The sequence below is a fragment of the Leopardus geoffroyi genome, chromosome B3, assembly GCF_018350155.1.
Source record: "Leopardus geoffroyi isolate Oge1 chromosome B3, O.geoffroyi_Oge1_pat1.0, whole genome shotgun sequence".
In the NCBI taxonomy this organism is placed as follows: Eukaryota; Metazoa; Chordata; class Mammalia; order Carnivora; family Felidae; genus Leopardus; species Leopardus geoffroyi.
This window is the reverse complement of record NC_059337.1, coordinates 71192924-71217598: the sequence shown is the minus strand read 5'-3', so window position 1 is coordinate 71217598 and position 24675 is coordinate 71192924. Positions and strand designations below refer to the sequence as shown.

Sequence of the window (24675 nt, the reverse complement as noted above, 5' to 3'; positions counted from 1 at the left end):
ATGTATGTTTTGCCTAACAATAATGTCACTGCTGTCATTCATGAATTCAGCCTCCTGGGTTTCTCGTGTAGTCAAGAAATAGAAGTTCTCCTTTTTGTTTTGTTCTCTGTCATCTACATCTTGACCTTGTTGGGCAACAGTGCTATTATCTGTGCTGTGTGGTGGAACCAGCAACTCCACACCCCTATGTACACTTTATTGGCCAACTTCTCTTTCCTGGAGATCTGCTACATCAGTTCCAATGTACCCAACATGTTGCTCAACTTCCTATCCAAGACCAAGACCATCTCTTATAATGGCTGCATCTTACAGTTCTACATCTTCCTCTCTCTTTGTGCTACAGAACTCTTCTTTCTGGCCCTCATGGCATTAGATAGGTATGTTGCCATCTGCCACCCACTGCACTATTCTACCATAATGACTGGGAAAGTCTGTGGAACCCTTGTGTCTGCTTGCTGGGCGGGTGGCTTTCTCTGGTTGGTGACCCCAGCCATACTTATCTCCCAAGTTCCATTTTGTGGTTCAAATGTCATTGACCACTACCTGTGTGATCTTGGGGCAATGCTGGCCATATCATGTTTACCTGTCCCCAAGACAACTCTGACCTGTAGCATTTTCAGTGCTGTTATAACATTCATCACTTTGTTCTATATCCTTGTGTCCTACACACTGGTCCTTCGAGCTGTGGTTCAGGTTCCCAAAGGTTCAGGTAAGAAAAAAGCCTTCTCCACGTGTGCCTCCCACCTGATAGTGGTGTCCCTATTTTATGGCTCAGTCATGGTGATGTATGTAAGCCCAGGGGCAGCCAATCAGCCTGGTATGCAGAAGTTCTTGACCATGTTATACTCAATTGCAACTCCACTTTTAAACCCTCTGATCTACAGCCTCAGGAATAAGGAGATGAAAGTTGCCCTGAGGAAAGTTATGTGTAAAGTTTAGAAATAATTCCTGAATGGGAGATGACATAGTGCAATAAATTCCTTTTGAGTTATGTTATAAAGAATATAGAAAAATTATACTTAAAAGTAGGAAAAGGAGCTAGATCTAGAATGTGTCCACATGAGAATTCCTTAAAATTCCAAGCTTGTCTGCATTCTGTATTGATTGAGTGACTATGGTCAAGTTACTCAAATTGTTATTTGAGTATCTGTTATTTGAGTTATCTGTTTTTCCAATTTTAACTGGAGATGACCTTAATAATCATATCTATATTATAGAATGTTTGAGATTAAATGACTTACTATATGGAATCATTTAAAATAGTGCCTGGCTCTCAATAATATTATATGATATGATAATATATTATTATTAATAACAATTATATCCAAATTTATTATCATTAGCTATCATTGTCAAGTAAGAGCTTCAGCAGTTTCTTTTGTCAAACTGTGAAATGATAATCATATTATATTTATATAAAGAAAAAAGAGTGTACTTTTAAGGAAAAAAAAGTTTTGTTTCTTGAAGGAGGTCTGTATAAATACAAACCAAGACAAGAATAATTTTTGCTCCACCTCCTCCCCACATTTCTTTGTGTTATGAAGATGATGACACTGATTTGTTGGACAAAGATTGATGAAGACTGTGTTCTGGTTCCACCTCAGTGAATCAAAGCCTTCATTCCCAATTTTTAAAAAGGACACTTTGGAGGAGGTCAGGAAGATGGCGGCGTAGGAGGACGCTGGGCTCACGCGCGTCCTGCTAATCACTTAGATTCCACCTACACCTGCCTAAATAACCCAGAAAACCGCCAGAGGATTAGCAGAACGGAGTCGCCGGAGCCAAGCGCAGACAAGAGGCCCACAGAAGAGGGTAGGAAGGGCAGCAAGGCGGTGCGCGCTCCACGGACTGGCGGGAGGGAGCCGGGGCGGAGGGGCGGCTCGCCGGCCAAGCAGAGCCCCCGAGTCTGGCTGGCAAAAGCGGAGGGGCCGGACGGACTGTGTTCTGACAGCAAGCGGGACTTGATATCTGTAAAGTTATAAGCTAACAGCTCTGCTTGGAAAGCGGGAGGCTGGAAGACAAAGGGAGGGAGAGCTGCTGAGCCCCCGGACGACAGAGCTCAGTTTGGTGGGGAACAAAGGCGCTCACCAGCGCCATCTCCCCCGCCCATCCCCCAGCCAAAATCCCAAAGGGAACCAGTTCCTGCCAGGGAACTTGCTCGCTCCGCGCAAATACCCAACTCTGTGCTTCTGCGGAGCCAAACCTCCGGCAGCGGATCTGACTCCCTCCCTCTGCCACAGGGCCCCTCCTGAAGTGGATCACCTAAGGAGAAGCGAGCTAAGCCTGCCCCTCCTGCCCCTGTGCACCTTGCCTACCCACCCCAGCTAATACGCCAGATCCCCAGCATCACAAGCCTGGCAGTGTGCAAGTAGCCCAGACGGGCCACGCCACCCCACAGTGAATCCCGCCCCTAGGAGAGGGGAAGAGAAGGCACACACCAGTCTGACTGTGGCCCCAGCGGTGGGCTGGGGGCAGACATCAGGTCGGACTGCGGCCCCGCCCACCAACTCCAGTTATACACCACAGCACAGGGGAAGTGCCCTGCAGGTCCTCACCACGCCAGGGACTATCCAAAATGACCAAGCGGAAGAATTCCCCTCAGAAGAATCTCCAGGAAATAACAACAGCTAATGAGCTGATCAAAAAGGATTTAAATAATATAACAGAAAGTGAATTTAGAATAATAGTCATAAAATTAATCGCCGGGCTTGAAAACAGTATACAGGACAGCAGAGAATCCCTTGCTACAGAGATCAAGGGACTAAGGAACAGTCACGAGGAGCTGAAAAACGCTTTAAATGAAATGCAAAACAAAATGGAGACCACCACAGCTCGGATTGAAGAGGCAGAGGAGAGAATAGGTGAACTAGAAGATAAAGTTATGGAAAAAGAGGAAGCTGAGAGAAAGAGAGATAACAAAATCCAGGAGTATGAGGGGAAAATTAGAGAACTAAGTGATACACTAAAAAGAAATAATATACGCATAATTGGTATCCCAGAGGAGGAAGAGAGAGGGAAAGGTGCTGAAGGGGTACTTGAAGAAATAATAGCTGAGAACTTCCCTGAACTGGGGAAGGAAAAAGGCATTGAAATCCAAGAGGCACAGAGGACTCCCTTCAGACGTAACTTGAATCGATCCTCTGCACGACATATCATAGTGAAACTGGCAAAATACAAGGATAAAGAGAAAATTCTGAAAGCAGCAAGGGGTAAACGTGCCCTCACATATAAAGGGAGACCTATAAGACTCGTGACTGATCTCTCTTTTGAAACTTGGCAGCCAGAAAGAATTGGCACGGGATTTTCAGTGTGCTAGACAGAAAAAATATGCAGCCGAGAATCCTTTATCCAGCAAGTCTGTCATTTAGAATAGAAGGAGAGATAAAGGTCTTCCCAAACAAACAAAAACTGAAGGAATTTGTCACCACTAAACCAGCCCTACAAGAGATCCTAAGGGGGACCCTGTGAGACAAAATACCAGAGATATCACTACAAGCATAAAACATACAGACATCACAATGACTCTAAACCCGTATCTTTCTATAATAACACTGAATGTAAATGGATTAAATGCGCCAACCAAAAGACATAGGGTATCAGAATGGATAAAAAAACAAGACCCATCTATTTGCTGTCTACAAGAGACTCATTTTAGACCTGAGGACACCTTTAGATTGAGAGTGAGGGGATGGAGAACTATTTATCATGCTACTGGAAGCCAAAAGAAAGCTGGAGTAGCCATACTTATATCAGACAAACTAGACTTTAAATTAAAGGCTGTAACAAGAGATGAAGAAGGACATTATATAATAGTTACAGGGTCTATCCATTAGGAAGAGCTAACAATTATAAATGTCTATGCGCCGAATACCGGAGCCCCCAAGTATATAAAACAACTACTCATAAACATAAGCAACCTTATTGATAAGAATGTGGTAATTGCAGGGGACTTTAACACCCCACTTACAACAATGGATAGATCATCTAGACACACGGTCAGTAAAGAAACAAGGGCCCTGAATGAGACATTGGATCAGATGGACTTGACAGATATATTTAGAACTCTGCATCCCAAAGCAACAGAATATACTTTCTTCTCGAATGCACATGGAACATTCTCCAAGATAGATCACATACTGGGTCACAAAACAGCCCTTCATAAGTTTACAAGAATTGAAATTATACCATGTATACTTTCAGACCACAATGCTATGAAGCTTGAAATCAACCACAAGAAAAACTATGGAAATCCTCCAAAAGCATGGAGGTTAAAGAACACCCTACTAACGAATGAGTGGGTCAACCAGGCAATTAGAGAAGAAATTAAAAAATATATGGAAACAAACGAAAATGAAAATACAACAATCCAAACACTTTGGGATGCAGCGAAGGCAGTCCTGAGAGGAAAATACATTGCAATCCAGGCCTATCTCAAGAAACAAGAAAAATCCCAAATACAAAATCTAACAGCACACCTAAAGGAAATAGAAGCAGAACAGCAAAGGCAGCCTAAACCCAGCAGAAGAAGAGAAATAATAAAGATCAGAGCAGAAATAAACAATATAGAGTCTAAAAAAACTGTAGAGCAGATCAACGAAACCAAGAGTTGGTTTTTTGAAAAAATAAACAAAATTGACAAACCTCTAGCCAGGCTTCCCAAAAAGAAAAGGGAGATGACCCAAATAGATAAAATCATGAATGAAAATGGAATTATTACAACCAATCCCTCAGAGATACAAACAATTATCAGGGAATACTATGAAAAAATATGCCAACAAATTGGACAACCTGGAAGAAATGGACAAATTCCTAAACACACACACTCTTCCAAAACTCAATCAGGAGGAAATAGAAAGCTTGAACAGACCCATAACCAGCGAAGAAATTGAATCGGTTATCAAAAATCTCCCAACAAATAAGAGTCCAGGACCAGATGGCTTCCCAGGGGAGTTCTACCAGACGTTTAAAGCAGAGATAATACCTATCCTTCTCAAGCTATTCCAAGAAATAGAAAGGGAAGGAAAACTTCCAGACTCATTCTATGAAGCCAGTATTACTTTGATTCCTAAACCAGACAGAGACCCAGTAAAAAAAGAGAACTACCGGCCAATATCCCTGATGAATACGGATGCAAAAATTCTCAATAAGATACTAGCAAATCGAATTCAACGGCATATAAAAAGAATTATTCACCATGATCAGGTGGGATTCATTCCTGGGATGCAGGGCTGGTTCAACATTCACAAATCAATCAACGTGATACATCACATTAACAAAAAAAGAGAGAAGAACCATATGATCCTGTCAATCGATGCAGAAAAGGCCTTTGACAAAATCCAGCACCCTTTCTTAATAAAAACCCTTGAGAAAGTCGGGATAGAAGGAACATACTTAAAGATCATAAAAGCCATTTATGAAAAGCCCACAGCTAACATCATCCTCAATGGGGAAAAACTGAGAGCTTTTTCCCTGAGATCAGGAACACGACAGGGATGCCCACTCTCACTGCTGTTGTTTAACATAGTGCTGGAAGTTCTAGCATCAGCAATCAGACAACAAAAGGAAATCAAAGGCATCAAAATTGGCAAAGATGAAATCAAGCTTTCGCTTTTTGCAGATGACATGATATTATACATGGAAAATCCGATAGACTCCACCAAAAGTCTGCTAGAATTGATACATGAATTCAGCAAAGTTGCAGGATACAAAATCAATGTACAGAAATCAGTTGCATTCTTATACACTAACAATGAAGCAACAGAAAGACAAATAAAGAAACTGATCCCATTCACAATTGCACCAAGAAGCATAACATACCTAGGAATAAATCTAACCAAAGATGTAAAAGATCTGTATGCTGAAAACTATAGAAAGCTGATGAAGGAAATTGAAGAAGATTTAAAGAAATGGAAAGACATTCCCTGCTCATGGATTGGAAAAATAAATATTGTCAAAATGTCAATACTACCCAAAGCTATCTACACATTCAATGCAATCCCAATCAAAATTGCACCAGCATTCTTCTCGAAACTAGAACAAGCAATCCTAAAATTCATATGGAACCACAAAAGGCCCCGAATAGCCAAAGGAATTTTGAAGAAGAAGACCAAAGCAGGAGGCATCACAATCCCAGACTTTAGCCTCTACTACAAAGCTGTCATCATCAAGACAGCATGGTATTGGCACAAAAACAGACACATAGACCAATGGAATAGAATAGAAACCCCAGAACTAGACCCACAACCAATGGCCAACTCATCTTTGACAAAGCAGGAAAGAACATCCAATGGAAAAAAGACAGTCTCTTTAACAAATGGTGCTGGGAGAACTGGACAGCAACATGCAGAAGGTTGAAACTAGACCACTTTCTCACACCATTCACAAAAATAAACTCAAAATGGATAAAGGACCTGAATGTGAGACAGGAAACCATCAAAACCTTAGAGGAGGAAGCAGGAAAAGACCTCTCTGACCTCAGCCGTAGCAATCTCTTACTCGATACATCCCCAAAGGCAAGGGAATTAAAAGCAAAAGTGAATTACTGGGACCTTATGAAGATAAAAAGCTTCTGCACAGCAAAGGAAACAACCAACACAACTAAAAGGCAACCAACGGAATGGGAAAAGATATTTGCAAATGACATATCGGACAAAGGGCTAGTATCCAAAATCTATAAAGAGCTCACCAAACTCCACACCCGAAAAACAAATAACCCAGTGAAGAAATGGGCAGAAAACATGAATAGACACTTCTCTAAAGAAGACATCCGGATGGCCAACAGGCACATGAAAAGATGCTCAACGTCGCTCCTTATCAGGGAAATACAAATCAAAACCACACTCAGGTATCACCTCACGCCAGTCAGAGTGGCCAAAATGAACAAATCAGGAGACTATAGATGCTGGAGAGGATGTGGAGAAACAGGAACCCTCTTGCACTGTTGGTGGGAATGCAAATTGGTGCAGCCGCTCTGGAAAGCAGTGTGGAGATTCCTCAGAAAATTAAAAATAGACCTACCCTATGACCCAGCAATAGCACTGCTAGGAATTTATCCAAGGGATACAGGAGTACTGATGCATAGGGGCACCTGTACCCCAATGTTTATAGCAGCACTCTCAACAATAGCCAAATTATGGAAAGAGCCTAAATGTCCATCAACTGATGAATGGATAAAGAAATTGTGGTTTATATACACAATGGAATACTACGTGGCAATGAGAAAAAATGAAATATGGCCTTTTGTAGCAACTTGGATGGAACTGGAGAGTGTGATGCTAAGTGAAATAAGCCATGCAGAGAGAGACAGATACCATATGGTTTCACTCTTATGTGGATCCTGAGAAACTTAACAGAAACCCATGGGGGAGGGGAAGGAAAAAAAAAAAAAGAGGTTAGAGTGGGAGAGAGCCAAAGCATAAGAGACTGTTAAAAGCTGAGAACAAACTGAGGGTTGATGGGGGGTGGGAGGGAGGGAAGGGTGAGTGATGGGTATTGAGGAGGGCACCTTTGGGGATGAGCACTGGGTGTTGTATGGAAACCAATTTGGCAATAAATTTCATATATTAAAAAAAAAATAAAAAGGACACTTTGGAGGTTTTATGTGGATCAAATGATCAATCACATATAAAAGTATTTGTAAAATGCAAAGTACAGTCAAAAGATGAAAGCAGTCAAATGTCCATCTACAGATGAATGGATCAACAAAATGTGATATATACAAACACTGTAATATTATTCAGCCTTATAAAAAGAAGGGAAATTCTGGGGCGCCTGGGTGGTTTGGTCGGTTAAGCGTCTGACTTCGGCTAAGGTCATGATTTCAAGGTTCATGAGTTTGAGCCCTGTGTCGGGCTCTGTGCTGACAGCTCAGAGTCTGGAGCCTGCTTCAAATTCTGTGTCTCCCTCTCTCTCTGCCCCTCCCCCACTTGTGCTCTGATTTCTCTCTCTCAAAAATAAAACGTTAAAAAAAAGAAAGAAAATTCTGAAACATGGATGCACCAGCTTCTCACAAAATGACAAAGACTGTATAATCTCACTTTTATAAGGTTCCTAGAGCAGTCAAATTCATAGAGATAGGAAGTAGAATGGTGGTTGCCAGGGGCTGGGGAAGGGGGATGGAGAATAATTGTTTAATGGATACACATTCTGTTTTGGAAGATGAAGAATTCTGGAGACCAATGGTGGTAATGGTTGCTCAACAGTGTGAACGTGCTTAATGCCACTGAACTGTGCACTTAAAATATTAAGATTTGTTAAATGTCATGTGATATATACTTTACCACAATTAAAAATAATTTTGAAATGTAAAGCGCATTACCAATGCCAGTTTTGTTTTTGTTTTTGTTTTTGTTTTTGATTGTTATAATGTTAGCATTGTCATTATATTCTTTTCCAGCAACACCTGCTGCTGCAGTCTTGTCTGTGTGTGCATTTTCTTTCCATCTTGTGATGTTGCTGTTACAGCTTTTTCTCAGTAATTGAAACTACAGATAGGATAGGATTTTTTCCCTTCAGGTCACGAATATGTCTCCACTCCCCACCTCTATCATTGCTCTGCCCCCCAAGGTGCCTGCCCCTTTGTTTTGCTCTTTGAGGACACAGAGAGTGGTCTCAAGGAGGCAGCCACCCCCCCCACCTCCAAGGGCAGACTTTCACCTCAGGGAGTTTCTTCTACCCTAGTGCTCATGATTGTTAGAAACTGCATTATCACCAGGGATAAAATTAAAGAAAGGAATAATTTTGGTTCTGGCCTGAGGTGTGGAAACCCTTGGCACATGGAGAAATTTGCTCTGAGGCTGCTCAGTGTTGCCAAGTCTTTAGATCACATAGTAGAACCTCTCCTGAGGCTCTGAAGTACCTCCTAGCTGAGCTGACTGGCTTCTGCCTGGTGTCAAATTCCTCCCCCACTGTGAGCCAGAGTTGTGATGTGCCTGACCTCAAGGAGGAAGAGAGCTCATCTTCTGTCTGTATGCTTTTCTTTTTTTTCAAGTTTTTATTTAAATTCTAGTTAGTTAACGTATAGTATAATATTGGTTTCAGGAGTAGAATTTAGTGATTCATCACTTACATATAACACCCAGTGCTCAACACAAGTGCCCTCCTGAGTACCCAAAACCCATTAGCCCATCCCTCACCCACCTCCCTCCATCAACCCTCAGTTTGTTCTCTATGATTAAGAGTCTCTTGTGGTTTGTTTGCCTCTCTTTTTCCTCCTTCCCCTATGTTCATCTGTTTTGTTTCTTAAATTCCACATATGAATGAAATAATATGGTATCTGTCTTTCTCTCTCTGTCTAGCACTGCACACCTCAGGTGGACTTGATCTTACATACCCATCCCAGAAATAGATGAGCGACACATGCAAGCAACATGTATAATGTAAAATTTTCTACCACACAAAAAGTGAAAAGAAACAGTGAAATTAATTTTAATGACCCATTAGTTCAATATAAAAATGTTTTAACTTGTAATCAATATAAAATTATTAACCAGATATTTTGTATTAGTTTTTTGTATACTAAGTCTTGACAATGGGGCTGAATTTCATACTTACAGTACATCTCAATATGGACCAGTCATATTTTGAGTGCCAGTAGCCACAGCTAGCTAGTGGTTACCATAATGGACAGTGCTGTTCTGTGGCTTCTTATGTTCTCCTTTGTAATGAGAGTGGGTGTGGATGGGGTGGATTATGGTTACTAGATTGGGAGCTTTCAGTAAGTAACCTTAGATAAATGACTTCTTGTCTTTTCTTTATTCTGTCTCTATTCCTCTTTGTCTTCTTTCTCTAAAGGGTGATTGAACTTTAAAACATAGCTTTTAGAGAGGAAGGAGGGATAAAAACCTGGAAGCAGCAAAAGAGACAAGGAAGACTCTCTTTGTTACTAGTGGGGTGAGATCATAGCCATTTTGGGAGAAGGCAATGTACTGATGCTGCCTTCACAGCAGACAGTGTAGAAAGGTTGATGGGGAGGGAGATGAGGGTAACTTTACCAGGAGACGGTAGAGCTTTGCTGCTTCTCTTTAGTCTTGCTGATGGTGGTGTGGAGGCCAGAGGATATGTGGTCTTACACATGGAATTCTGGGGCCTACAAAGTCTTCCAAGCAGCACACTTGGTATTGGCAAAACACGGATACATATGATAGGATCCTTGTTCTTGAGGAATTCTTGACTTATGTGGGCATAGATGTGTTAATTCCAATGAAAAATGCTGAGAGAGAGGAATGCACAGGGTGCCAGAGGAACATAGAAGAGTGTTGGACTAAATATAGGTTAGGAAAGTGTAGGTGGGAAGTGTCAAAGAAGAGTTCACAGAGAACCTGATAAATCATCTGAATCTTGAATGACAAGCTGGAAGTTCTTTGGATAGAAGGGAGGGAGGAAGGTGAATGATGACATTACAAGCAGAAGAAGTAGTATATAGCACATGTATTGCTGAGTTTAGAATGAATGGGGGGGGGTGGTCCTGAAAGGAGATGAACTTAGGGAGGCAGGAACTTAGAGACACTAAAGAGGTTGAACTTGATCCTGTAGGGGAGAAGGAAATATTTAAGAATTGAAAGCAAAAGAATGATATAATCAGACATGCATTTTTGAAAATTTGGCATCTTTGTTTAGGTTCTGTGTCACTGAGTGCCACAGTATAGCTCCATCTTTCATCAAACATAGTGTAAGCCATCCAATTAACTTTAAGGAGAAGATGAATTCAAATTAATGGTATTGACTCAATCTTTTGAGAATTTCACAATTCCTCTTGAAAACAGAGCTGACATCTCAGAGTCTTACAGTCAAGGTGGGAAATCTCTGTTTTATATTAACATTGTCAGAGTTTAAGGTTAGTAGTTTGAAGTTGCAGTTGGGAAGGTGTTCAATTAAAATCATATTTCATTCCTAATTGAACATGCCCAAATGGAAATTCTGAGCCTTTCATTCACCATAGACTCTAAACAGTGGAAAGATCTCTGGGCTTTGACCACATGTTTGACTTGCCATCTGAGAACCATTTAAAAAGGAAGGATAACAATGATAATAACAACAGCAACTCCTTTACGTTACCTCAAGCCCTGTGTTTTGTAGCATATTTCCATGGAGGCTTTTTGCTCTTGCATATTGAAGTTATGACAAAGTCTGTGTTAAGTGTTTTACAGCTGTTATGAGCCAGCAGAAACTACTCTTTAAAAATTTTTTTAAAAAATGTTTATTTATGAGAAAGAGAGGGAGAGAGAGATTGTGAGCTGGGGAGGGGCAGAGAGAGAGGGAGACACAGAACCTGAAGCAGGCTCCAGGCTCCGAGCTGTCAGCACAGAGCCCAACACAGGGCTTGAACTCACAAACTGTGAGATCATGACCTGAGAGCCGAAGTCAGATGCTCAACCAACTGAGCCACCCAGGTGCCCTGAAACTACTCTTTGTAAAGAGGTTAAAAAGCTATGTTCTAGAATATGGGAACCTATCTTAAGAGATTAGAATATAACAATTCTTGGGGTGCCTGTGTGGCTCAGTTGGTTAAGTGTCCGACTTCGGCTCAGGTTATGACCTCACTGTTCATGGGTTCAAGCCCTGCATTGGGCTCTGTGCTGACAGCTCAGAGCCTGGATCCTGCTTCAGATTCTGTGTCTCCCTCTTTCTCTGCCCCTCCCCTGCTTGCACTCTTTCTCTCTCAAAACTAAATTCCGAAATATAAAAAAAATTAAAAAAAATTCTCCAACAAATGTATGATGTGTAAGATTTGTGAGAGTTCTAAGAGTAATAACCTGGTTTAGTAACAGATCTAGTGAGTTCTGAAGAATCTTACATCCCTTGTATGTGCTATTAAAATAGCAAGAGAGTTAGGCTGGTTTTATAATGGTGTATGGGCAGTTAATACAGTTCCCCAGGTTTTTGTTTAGTGTGGTGATTAGCCTTGTGTTCTTGAGGATGTACATTGTAGGTTTGAAGGGTAGACATTGGGTCACCTTGGATGAAAAAAGTCTTAAGGATATGTTCCATATTCTTTCAGTTGATATTGACATACATCATCATAATGGAGCTATAAAATAGTGTTTCTATATTCATTTATAATGCCCAGTTTGCAGAACTAGGCCAGCAGCACAGTATGAAAAGCTAGGTCTTGCTGCTAAGGACAGAGAGAAAAGTAATAGTGCTGAAGAAAGCTCTGAAATGTCTTTGGAGGGAAATGTGGCTACATTGACCTAAATCTAAAATGCTCTCACTTTATGACTCACAATTTTTATTTCTCAGAATTTATCCTTCATAAACATTGTTTTTTAATTTGTGCCATTTTAGAATTAGAAAATTGAAGGGAATAAGCCCACAAGTATATACATTTTAATATAGTCAACCACAGATTGTTTTCTTCATATATTTATCAAAAATTAAATATTTAATTCAATTAGTCACATTGTTCTCCAAACAACCTTATTTTTTAGTGGATCAAATATGAAAAGTTTTGGGGCACCTGCGTGGCTCAGTTGGTTAAGTGTCCAGCTCTTGATTTTGGCTCAGGTCACGATCTTACCATTGTGAAATCAAGCCCTGCATGGAGCTCTGCACTGTCAGCGTTCATATTCTCTCTCTCTCTGTCTCTGTCATGCTCTCTCTCAAAATAAATTAAACTTAAAAAATTGTAAAAACAAATATGAAACATGTTCACTGGTTACTTAAAATCCAGATGGGTGTTCCTGATTGACAGATGATTGTTCTTCAAATGATGATTCTGGAATTCAAGGTATTTTCCATCCTTGCCTTCATCATCTTCAAAACTTAGCTTCCTAGGTCAACATACTTAATTATATCCAAGATCATCAAGGATGATGCCTGGATAAAGCTTCAAGTGTTACACATCAATTTTAATTACATTCTACTAACTAGAACTCAGTTACATGAGCATACATATCTCCAAGGAAGCCTTAAAAAATATATTATTGACTTGAAGAAGAGGAAATGAATTTGTCTCTGTCAGTGTCTTAACTTCTTAGTTGACCAACATCCATCCTATGTGATCTACGTGTAGGGATAAGCAGTTTGAAAAGTATGGAGATGCTGTAGATGTTTAATAGGCTCATTCAGGATATAGTGGACAGGATCTTTAAACTGTCATTTGGACAACAGGAATGGGAGACTCTAGGTCTAACAAAGCTTGAAAGTAATGACATGAAAGCATCTCATGTCAAACAAATTTTTTAGCTAAGAAGTAACTTATGAAGGGGGTGCCTAGGTGGCTCAGTTGGTTAAGCATTTGACTCTTGATTTCTGCCTGGATCATGATCTCACAGTTCCTAAATTCAAACCCTGCGTTGGGCTCTGCACTGACAGCATGGAGCCTGCTTGGGATTCTCTGTCACTCCCGGCCCCTCTCCTGCTCATACAAGCTCTCTTGCGCTCTGGCTCTCAAAAATAAACAAAAATTAAAAAAAAAAAGTAGTTTCTTCTTAACAGAAACCCATGGGGGAAGGGAAGGAAAAAAAAAAAAAAGAGGTTAGAGTGGGAGAGAGCCAAAACATAAGAGACTGTTAAAAACTGAGAACAAACTGAAGCTTGATGGGGGTGGGAGGGAAGGGAGGGTGGGTGATGGGTATTGAGGAGGGCACCTTTTGGGATGAGCACTGGGTGTTGTATGGAAACCAATTTGACAATAAATTTCATATATTAAAAAAAAAGTAGTTTCTTAAGGTTAGGAGAGGAAACTCTGGAAGGAATAATACTATGTTAGCTTGGAATATGTGTGTATATGTGCATACGTGTGTATTTGTGAGTGCACCTATGAATGTGTGCACATTCGTGTAGTTTTCATCTTCGATATGATAATCACTGAGGGTGAAACATGCTCAAGTCTGTATGATGCACGTTAATTGCCTCCATTGCTCCTGGGGTTGAGGTCTCCAGAGACAGGCTTCAGAGTCTGGAAAGGATAAGTAATGGGGAATGGAAAGATTTGTGGCTTGTTTTATTCTCTGAGTAAAACCTGAAAGGGATCTTTATAAAGAAAGGAACCAAAAAGCATCCTACCAAGGAGCTGATATCTCTGACTTCTGGGCTGCACTGGGATAAGTAGGTCTGGGCACATGGAACAACAACTTCTTTCCTGTGTCTCAATGTCCATTTTATCTATTGATAAGAAAATGGAGCAAAATTTTCATGATTATTTTCCTTTGCAAACACCATTCCTCTTATACAAACCGTATTAGACATGGGATTAAAGAAATGTCTTCATTAAGTTATCATTCTGTCTTTGCAGGTCACCTTCAAAAGAACTGTTCTTTGAGGGTAGGAGGTTTTTCTAAGTTTCTAGTTTCTTTTTCTTTTCTTTTTATACGGAAATAGTTCATTTTTTTACCTTTTTAAAAAATGTTTCAAGTTTTTATTTAAATTCTAGTTAGTTAACATATGGTATAATATTGGTTTTAGAAGTAGAATTTAGTGATTCATCACTTACACATAACATCCAGTGCTCATCACAAGTGCCTTCCTCAGTACCCATCACCCATTTAGCCCATTCCCCACCCACCTCCCTCCACCAACCCTCAGTCTGTTCTTTATTATTAGGAAAGGCAAGGAAATGAGCACTTGTCTTCAGCATGTTGACGTGTGGGAACAGAAGGAGCCAGGATGTTCAGAGTGGCTCTCTCCTGTGAGGCATCCCAGGTGAGAGAACAATCAGAAGAGATCTAAAGAGTATTACTGTGGCAAATGGAACGCGAGGTCTCTTTTCTGTGTCTTCTCAGCTCCTGAGGAGCATTTCATTACCTGTACTGATTTTAAAGCCTAGGAGGTTAGGTGTCTACCATTGCATGTCTCTTGAATCCATTCCTGGTATCTTTTTGCTTATACATTACCCTAAGTCAGGCTCTTCAGGCTTTTTCTTTGGGCTACTGAAACTGCTTTCTAATAGTTTACTGCAAATTCACTACCCTCTAATTGTCTTGCAAATGTAGCTTCCATAAACCTTTGATCCTTATGTTCTTGTACTAGTCTAGCTCCAATTGTTTTCCATTGACTAGCAAATGAAGCCTGAATTAGACTGGCAGTGAGTGAGTCCTCTGCCATGTGGCCCAATCTGTGAAAATTGTATCCCACTGTTCCTTAACAAGTACTCTAATTTTCACTCTTTTGGGCTTTTCTCTAAACACAACGTCTTATAGCCAAATCTTTTCACATTATCATTAGTATATGCTATTAATGTTCTGCCTCCGTCACTGACCTTTTGCTAAAGCCTTTCCTTATTTTTTCCAACTGAGTATAATCATGTCTCATGACGAGAAAATATTTTGTTCTGATTTGTCATATGCTGTTACAGTGTCAGTGGCAGCACCGTGATATAGGTGGAAGGATGTATGGGGCTCCCTATGAATTTCCCCAAAATAAACATAGTCAAAGTAAAAACAATTTCCTTTCTATGCAAATGTGATTCCAAGGTCAATCTCCTCAGATCTCTTCCAATCAGATTTAAGCTCCTAAACTCCTTTTATGTAGAAATTCTGGAGCCGTGAATGTATTGTTTGAAGTTGCTTTGAACAAAATATATTTGACATAAGTTACAAAAGAGCAGGGACTCTGCATTTTTATTCATCACTTTTTTGCTATCTCCCAGAACAGTGCCTGGCAATAATACGTACATAATAAATGTTTATTGAATAAATGAGAGAGGGAAGGAGATGAAAAGGAAAGAACTCACCCTTCCAAAGGGAAGTTAGTAATATCACCAGCCTGAATTGAGGAAAACAAGCATGTATCTCTTCACCAGGACAAAGAAAGAAGAAAAATAGTGTTAATATTTCTGTGGTTCTTACAGTCTTCTGTCACTTCCACAGGTCACACTAATAAGGACTGTGGAGACTACTAACATCTCTGGGTCTGTGAGTGAGTTCATCCTCCTGGGCTTCCCATGCCGCAGGGAGATCCAGATCCTCCTCTTTGTCATCTTCTCCCTCATCTACCTTCTGACTCTCATGGGGAACACATCCATCATCTGTGCCGTGTGGTCAAGCCGGAAACTCCACGCACCCATGTACATCCTCCTGGCCACCTTCTCCTTCCTGGAGATCTGCTATGTCAGTTCTGATGTGCCCAAAATGTTGGCCAACATCATCTCCCAGACTAAGAGTATCTCCTATGCTGGCTGCCTGCTCCAGTTCTACTTCTTTTCCATGTGTGCCGCTGAGGGCTTATTTCTGTCAGTGATGTCTTTTGATTGATTACTTGCCATTTGTAGACCTTTCTGCTATCCTACCATAATGACCCACCGCCTATGCACTCAGTTAGTGGTCTTCTGCTGGGTAGGGGTTTTCTCTGGTTACTGACTCCTTTGACTCTAATATCTCAGGTGCCTTTCTGTGGTCCAAACACCACTGACCATTTTCTCTGTGATCTTGCACTTTTGCTGGCATTGTCCTGTGCTCCAGTATGTGAAATTACTCAAATCTGTGGTATCAATAGCTCTCTCATCATCTTTCTCACTTTCCTGTACATGGCACTTAGTTCTGTGTCTTGAGTGTGGTGTGATAGGTGCCCCCAGGCTCAGGAAGGCATAAGGCTTTCTTTACTTGTGCCTCCCACCTTGCTGTGGTGTGTCTATTCTATGGTTCAGTCATGGTGATGTACATTAGCCCAGGTTCTGGGGACTATCCTGGGATGCAGAAATTTGTGACCTTGTTCTATGCTTTCGCAACCCCACTCTTTAATCCCTTGATTTACAACTTCTGGAACAAAGATATGAAAGAGGCACTCAAGAAAATTCTGAATGTGTTATTATGGGAAATCTCTAAAGGATTCAAAAGTTGAATTTAGTATACGGCAAGTCTAGGAGGATGGAAGGTAACAAAAATGAGATTATGGTTTTTTCCCTTCATTTTATTTTATTTTAATATATTGGGAGGATGATTTTTAAAAATTCACTAGACTCATGATTTAAGTCTTAAGAAGTTATTATTCTTATGTTGCAGTTACCTTAGATACAGTTAGTTTGAAATACAACTTGGTAAGATTTTCATGTATTCCTCTATAATTGAGTTTTTTAGTTTCATTTGGTTTTAATTAAATACTACTTGATGTCTTTCAACATTTTCAAATTCTGCTTTCATCAGAGCCAGTTGTTCTTTTCAGAGAATAACAAATGTTGAATGTATTGCAATCACACACATAATTAACCAGTTTTTTTAAAAAAAAACCTCAATATTGGGGACAGTTTTAAACTTTCTTTTAAAAAAAAGGTTTCATTAATTTTTGGGAGAGCACAAGTGTGGGAGGGGAAGAGAGAGAGAGAGTGACAGAGGATCTGAAGCAGGCTCTGCACTGACAGCACTGAGCCCAATGTGGGGCTTGATCTCATGAACCATGAGATCATGACCTGAGCTGAAGTCAGATGCTCAACCAACTGAGCCACCCAGGTGCCCCTCAGGAACAGTTTTAAAGCACTACTTTTGCATATTCCATAATTCTAAGTATAGTTTTGGGCACCAACTAGCATCCTCAGTAAGATTATATTGACTTGCTTGACTCCCACATTTTGCCAGTGCTTTCATTTTAGGAGGTAGGTCTAATGGATATATATTTTTTTTCATGAAATTCCACTCCTAATTCAAATGTCTGACCCTAAATTTGATAACCTCCTTTTAAATTAGCCCTAGCTATACTTATTTGTCAATGGCTCCACTGATCTATAACCTGAACCTAAAATCTTAACCTTCATAAATCCCTTACCTTTTCATTCCCAATCTTAATGTCATTAAGTTCTGTGGCATCTTCCCTGTGATCCTTTGTTGTCCTCCTTCATTTTTGTCTAGGTTCTAGCACTCCACGCCTTTATTTTTATTTTTTTTTTTTTAAATTTTTTTTTTCAACGTTTATTTATTTTTGGGACAGAGAGAGACAGAGCATGAACGGGGGAGGGGCAGAGAGAGAGGGAGACACAGAATCGGAAACAGGCTCCAGGCTCTGAGCCGTCAGCCCAGAGCCCGACGCGGGGCTCGAACTCCCGGACCGCGAGATCGTGACCTGGCTGAAGTCGGACGCTTAACCGACTGCGCCACCCAGGCGCCCCACTCCACGCCTTTAAAGGCATAACTTAAACTTCTTTTCCACCAGTCCTTACGCTTATCTCCTTTCTACTTATACAAACTTTGGAGACAAATCCCAAATTCTTCTGTTTTGGCTTGTTTGGTGGTTTTATGTCATCATAAATTTGTTAAAACCAGAAGAATATACAACACCAAGAGTGAACCCTAATGTAGACTATGGACACTGGGTGATGATTCTATGTCAATGTATGTTCATCAGTTGTAACAAATATACCACTCTGGTGGGGGGTGTTGATAATGGGGGAGGTTATGTATGTGCGCAGTTAGGGGGCATATGGGAAATCACTGTGAACCTCAAACAACTCTAAAAAATAAAATTTCAAATAAACAAATATATATAAATAAATATATATACATACACATATATAGTTACATTTATATACTTCTCTGTGTCTGCTCTGTGACATCTAACTTATCGTCCTCATTTTGCTACTTGTTACTTAGTTATAAGATGGCACTAAACATCCAGGTTTTTCCCCATTCCAGGGTGGAGGAGCTTGAAACAGCAGCTTCTAGTTCCCAGAAAGCAGAAGCCCCCTCAGAAACCCCCAGTCTAATTCTCATTGGCCAGAATTATGTCACATGACCAAACTAGCTGCAAGGAAGCTGAAAAAGCAAACGTTTTTAGCTGGACTCATTGCTACTCTGAACAAAGTCAGGCTTCTTTTAGTTACGGAAAAGGGCAATGAACTTTGGGTGGGTGACAGTAGTCCCTGGCACAAGATGGATCTGGAGAGCTTCTCTAATCACTTTAGACTTCATGAAACTCAACAACTGATAACACTGACCTTTGACAAGTATGAAAAAGCTAAGGAAGATGAGCATACAAACTTTCCAGAAGCCACTATGTTTATAAATCTGACTGGAGGCAAATAAGACAGAACTGTGGACTAACCACTTGAAATCACTTTTTGTTGATCATAATAAATGATATTTTTGTAAACAATTGGTACAACAAAATTTGAATAATAATGAGTTTTTCTAACGACAATCATAATAATATTGAGCAAATAGCATTTGGCAATGAAAGGGCACTTTTGAGTTCCATGGTGAGGAAAACAATTAAAAAGACTAAAGAGAAAAAGACTGTTTTGAGTTGTAGTTTTCTGTGAATCTAATCTTTCAAATGGCATCTTTAATTTAACCATCTTCCCTCAAGGAATATATAAATAATAGTTTTCAGTCTGTTGATTAGAAGGAGATTAAATTACAGAGACCACAGATACTGTCAGCCTACCAAGAGGAAATGAATCACCCCACCAGTCATTCATCTTGGGGCTTTGTGAGATGTGTCCTTAGAAATGGAATGAAATAGGATAGGATAGAAATGCATTATTTGTGATACGGGTGGTATTTTTTAAAGAAATTTCTGTTTCAGTTGTATATGTATGTATGTAATGGGCACAATGTAAAATAAATTTATTTCTGTGGGTTGTGTTCAGAAAAGTTTGAAAAACCATTGTCTTAGCAGTTTCAGAACTCCTAAAAGCAGCCATTGGCATAGGTCGCCAAAAGGAAATCCTGACCCTAAAAACAGTACAAGAACTCACAAGAAAAGAGCCCAAGAAAATTAAGGTCAAATATGGAGTAATGAGCCTTCAGACCTGTGGAGTGCATAGAAAACAGCATGAATAGTAATAATAGATGACTGTTTGTAAAAAGGGTGGCAAATCTTTACCCTGTTACAACGATCTTAATGCATGGTGAGTTGGAGAAGATGTGACACTTGAGAAAAGGAACAGAAATCAAGTGGCACCAAAGCAGAGAACAACACCAGTGTGAAAGGAATTCAGAAAAGTATGAAGACTGATTCTGAGCAGCTACCTATGAGAGGTGCCACCCTAGAGAGAAAGGGTCAGCAGTTAGACGAGATTATGCTAGCAAAAGTCACATGTGATTAGTTGTGTCTAGATTGTTTAGTTTGTGTGTAATTCAACTTGTCCTCAAACTAGAACCTTAGTAAATATGTGTCCCAGTACTCCTATTTGACTCACTTTCCATAATTAGTGTAGTATAATCTTTGTTTTACAATCTGAGCTTACAATTGTTTTACTAATAATTTGCCCATTTTCAGGCACCAGTCATGCTCTCCTTAAAAAACGTTTCTTGTCCACTATACCTCACCATAATATTCTTTTCTTAAAGCAATTAAAAACATTTTTTTAAACATTTATTCATTTGTGAGAAACAGTATGAGCAGGGTAGGGGCAGAGAAAGAAGGAAGCAGATTGAATTCAATTCAACAGAATTGAAGCAGGCTCCAGGCTCTGAGCTGTCAGCACAGAGCCTGACATGGGACTCTAACCCATAAACTATAAGATCATGACCTGAGCCGAAGTCAGATGCTTAACCGACTGAGCCACCCAGGGGCCCAATATTCTTTTCTAAATTCATAGCGTTTTTGAGGTTTGTTGAATATTTACTTGTAATCAGACTGCCTTTTATGTATCTGTTGCAATATCATTTGTGTTACTTTTTTTTAAATTTTTAATCTTTATTTATTTTTGAGAGTGAGAGTGAAAGAATGCAAATGGGGGGAGGAACAGGGAAAGACAGGGAGACACAGAATCCAAGGCAGGCTCCAGGCTCTGAGCTGTCTGCCGAGAGCCCGACACAGGGCTTGAACTCACAAACTGAAAGATCATGACCTGAGCTGAAGTCAGAGGCTTAAATGACTGAGCCACCCAGGTACCCCTCATTTGTGTTACTTTTTACTTTCCTATCAGTTACATTGTAAGTTTCCTGGAAGCAGGGAATATAAGTTATACTATCTTTTCACTGTTCCAGAATGACTTCTTTAATAGTAGGAACTCAAATAATTGTTTATTTCATTTACAGGTTCATTCAACAAACATTTATTGAGTTGCAACAGTGTGTTAGCCATTTCTCCGGGAATTGAGGGTAGAGTATGATATCTAGCTCTCATGAGGTTCATATTCTAGTATGAGGAGACAGAAATAAAGATAGAGAAATAAATATATACAATACAATATGTATATTTTTAATTAATTAATTTCAGTTTGTTCTCTATAGTTAAGAGTCTTTTGTGGTTTGCATCCCTCTCCCTCTTTTACCCTTCCCTTATGTTCATCTGTTTTGTTTCTTAAATTCCACATGAGTGAAATCATATGGTATTTGTCTTTCTCTGATTTATTTTGCTTAGCATAATATACTCTAGTTCCATCCATGTCATTGCAAATGGCAAGATTTCACTGTTTTTGATGGCTGATTAATATTTCTATATCTATATCTAATCTATATCTATATCTATATCTATATCTATATCTATATCTATATCATCTATACCTATATCTATCTCACATCCTCTTTATCCATTCATCAGTCCATAGACATTTGGGCTCTTTCCATAATCTGACTATTGTTGATAATGCTGCTATAAACATTGCAGTGCATGTGACCCTCTGAATCTGTAGTTTTGTATCCTTTGGGTAAACACCTAGTAGTGCGATTGCTGGGTCATAGGGTAATTATATTTTTAACTTTTTGAGGAAGCTCCATACTGTTTTCCAGAGTGGCTGTAAGAACTGGTCACATTTCAACTGGTCCGTAGTCCCATGTGGGTAATGGTTATTGTGTTGGATAGTGCAGGTATAGAGAAGTCTGAGGACTGAATATAGAGCTTAAAAATGTTGAGGTTAATCAAATAACTGAATTGTCTTTATTTTTTGGAATATAGTTTCTTTGCCTAGAGGGAACAAGCATACTCCTGTGTCACAGATTTTCTTAATTTATTCTGGATCTGGTGGCAGAAGAACCTCCTGAGTTCATTGCGTCATGGATGTAGTGGGCTCGCACCTCCATGAACTGCCTCCTGAAAATGGGTCTTTCCTGAAGAATTGCATCTTCAGCCTCAGTGTCCTAATGTGTCCCAGACCAATAGTTAGAAGCCCTTTCAGAAGCTGGATAAAATTTCCCCTCAGACATTGCTTTTTAGATGAGTATAGGGGGTGGGTGTAAGAGCCAGTCAGTTGTAGAGCAATTTTTAAGTATAATCCAAGTTACATAGTCATTCAAAACCAAGAAATTATATTTCAATATATAAATGCACAGAAAAAGGTCTAGAAGCATACCCAATAAACTGAACACATTGCTACAGAGACAGGTGTGTGTGTGTGTGTGTGTGTGTGTGTGTGTGTAAGTATGGAGATATGAGGATTTTCATTATTTTGTACTATTTGGCTTTTATAATGAAAATTTATTCATTGTAAAATGTATTGCATAATTGAAAAGTAAATAGAGAAAGTAGAATATTATTCATCTCTGTGTAGTTAAGCCCGGGATATTGAAAGATATATGAATATAACATTTAGACCAAAACAAAAAATATTTAATTTTAAATATTTTATTTTAAAATATTAATCTCTTTTTTAGACTCTGTGAAAACCCAGATATAAAGATCTCAGTTATTTGGTTAATTGTGGTCCATTTATCCCCCAGGCAAAAAGTTTTTGGCTTAAGGTGAAGGAGTCAAGTGAAGAATCTTCCTTATTCACTCTTTACCAATTCTAAGAAAGGTGAGTAGGCAGCACTAAATCTCACAGAAGCTAATGGAGTCTTTCCTACATGGTGGATGATGTTTTTTTCCCTTTAGTTGAACTTGTTTCTCAGGACTGCAGATAATCCAGCCATAACTTAAAAGTATCAGACTGTATTCTAACAGCACTCATTCATGAGATAGACAAGCCCTCAACTACCCATAGGGAAATTTATTTCCCCTCTCTCATCCTGCTTCTACTTCACTGCTATTATATAGATGGATCATTTAGTTACGTCCTACCCTGTGTAACTTCTAGAGGGATATGGCTCAGGGATACCTTGGGGAGTCCAAATAAATGGATTATTATAGTTAGTATTTTTGTTTGTTTGTTTTGGCTCCCTAGTATCTCAATCCTTTTTTGTGGGTGGGAGAATCACAATATTAGCAGGCATGGAGCTTATCTCTGCATAAGTGGATTTTTTTTTTATAGCCAGATATTAGTTCTCTTAGCCTCTCTTGGAGCTACAGTACAGGGATGTACTTTTGGTTCCACCAAGCAGATACAGCTAAACCAGATTTTGATTCAGGAGCTAGTGATGCAAGAAGCAGAAGTAGGGTGGGGGGAAGCAATGTTGAAATATTAGCATTAAAATCAGCAATGAAGCAGGTAGCCCAGTGATTGCAGGAAGGACAGAATGGCAATGGTTGAAACAGTGGCATCTGGTAGCACACAGCTGCAGGTGTGGCTCTAGTGATGGTGATTGGTCATCAGACCAGTTCTGCAGGGTAGTTTGTACACTGGTCTTTGAATCTGAGCCTCAACTCTGGTTCTTCAGCTTTCATTTGATTCTGTGAGATTCCTGATACCCCATCAATAAATCTTTCCCACTGTCATGCTTAATCAGCCAGAGTTAGTTTCTGTTGTATGCAAGTAAGAACCCTGTTATAATTACATAAGTGTAGCGTTACCTCAGGTAGGTGCAGTCCCCGTAATCAGACAAAGAGACACTAACCTTTCAGTACTGTAGGTTGTCTTGAATTTTCCCTTGGTGGTCTAGGAAGCTTCATCACTCAGCATATTTTGTTACAGAAAATATCCCCAAAGCCAAAACAACTTGAAAGAAGACTTTAAAATATCTATTTTTGCATGAAAAACTAAATTGAGGTCTGGTCTGGGTTGGATGTTGTCAGTCAAACTATTTTTTTTTTCAACATTAGGAGACAACTTCACAAACTGACGCCAGAAAAAGGGAATTTTGTGCCATAGTTTAAAATATGAACATTTCCAAGGATGGGAAGATGATCAGGCCAGGTCAAAAGTTTAATATTAAGTGCCAATTGCCTGACAGTATCTTATATTTTGGCTGACAGAATTTATTCCCTGGTTTCTCATGCCTATTTTCTGTAACAGTACATGTTCTTCAACTAAAAGCTTAGAAGGTGCTGAAACCCAGGTTTGGGTAAGGAATACTTAATGATTTGGCATATGTGAATGTATCCTTTTGTGCATTCTCTTCAAAACTGGACTAAGAAGTTTCCATAAGAAGCAACCATATCATTTCCTGTTTCCATTGCTATGTAAACTGGACACTTTACCAACACAGATGAAAGAAAACACAGTTGAAAAACAGATTTCATTGACAGATATTGGGTTATTGATCTTATAAATAAAGCAATTGAATTTTTGTTAGTGCAATGAGTAGATGCTGCATTTCATTATAGAAAAACCTGTAATTGGAAAGGAGAAAAATAGTGATACATTTGAAACACAAAAAAAATAGTACTAGGATAAACGCCAAGATACAAGTAGGAAGCATAAGCGTTAGCTTTGTACTTCTCAACTTGATTACATTTGTTTTAGGGCTTCAAAAAATGACAAAACAGAGAATGATACATTGATGCATGAAAATTGTACAGAATTTTCTACAATAGACCTTTAAGACTGTGGATATTTGCTTTTGAGACAGGATGAGAATTCTTTGTGTATAACGAGTCACATTGTCATGAGAGTAAGGAATTGAACACTCAGACATGCCCAGAAGATAGTTTTTTTCCCAGTGAGAGAAATTCTATGTTTCTGAGAGAATTATACGAAAATTTATA

The 24675-nt window shown here is 39.5% G+C and overlaps 1 protein-coding gene and 1 pseudogene across 1 annotated transcript; both read left to right on the top strand.

Annotated features, from left to right (window-relative positions):
* Positions 1–939, top strand: LOC123583684 (olfactory receptor 11H6-like). The gene has a single exon (XM_045450825.1). The coding sequence runs from the start codon at positions 1–3 to the stop codon at positions 937–939; it is 939 nt and encodes a 312-aa protein (XP_045306781.1).
* A 7175-nt stretch (positions 940–8114) lies between these two features.
* On the top strand, positions 8115–16779 carry LOC123583683 (annotated as a pseudogene).
* The last annotated feature ends 7896 nt before the right edge of the window (positions 16780–24675 follow it).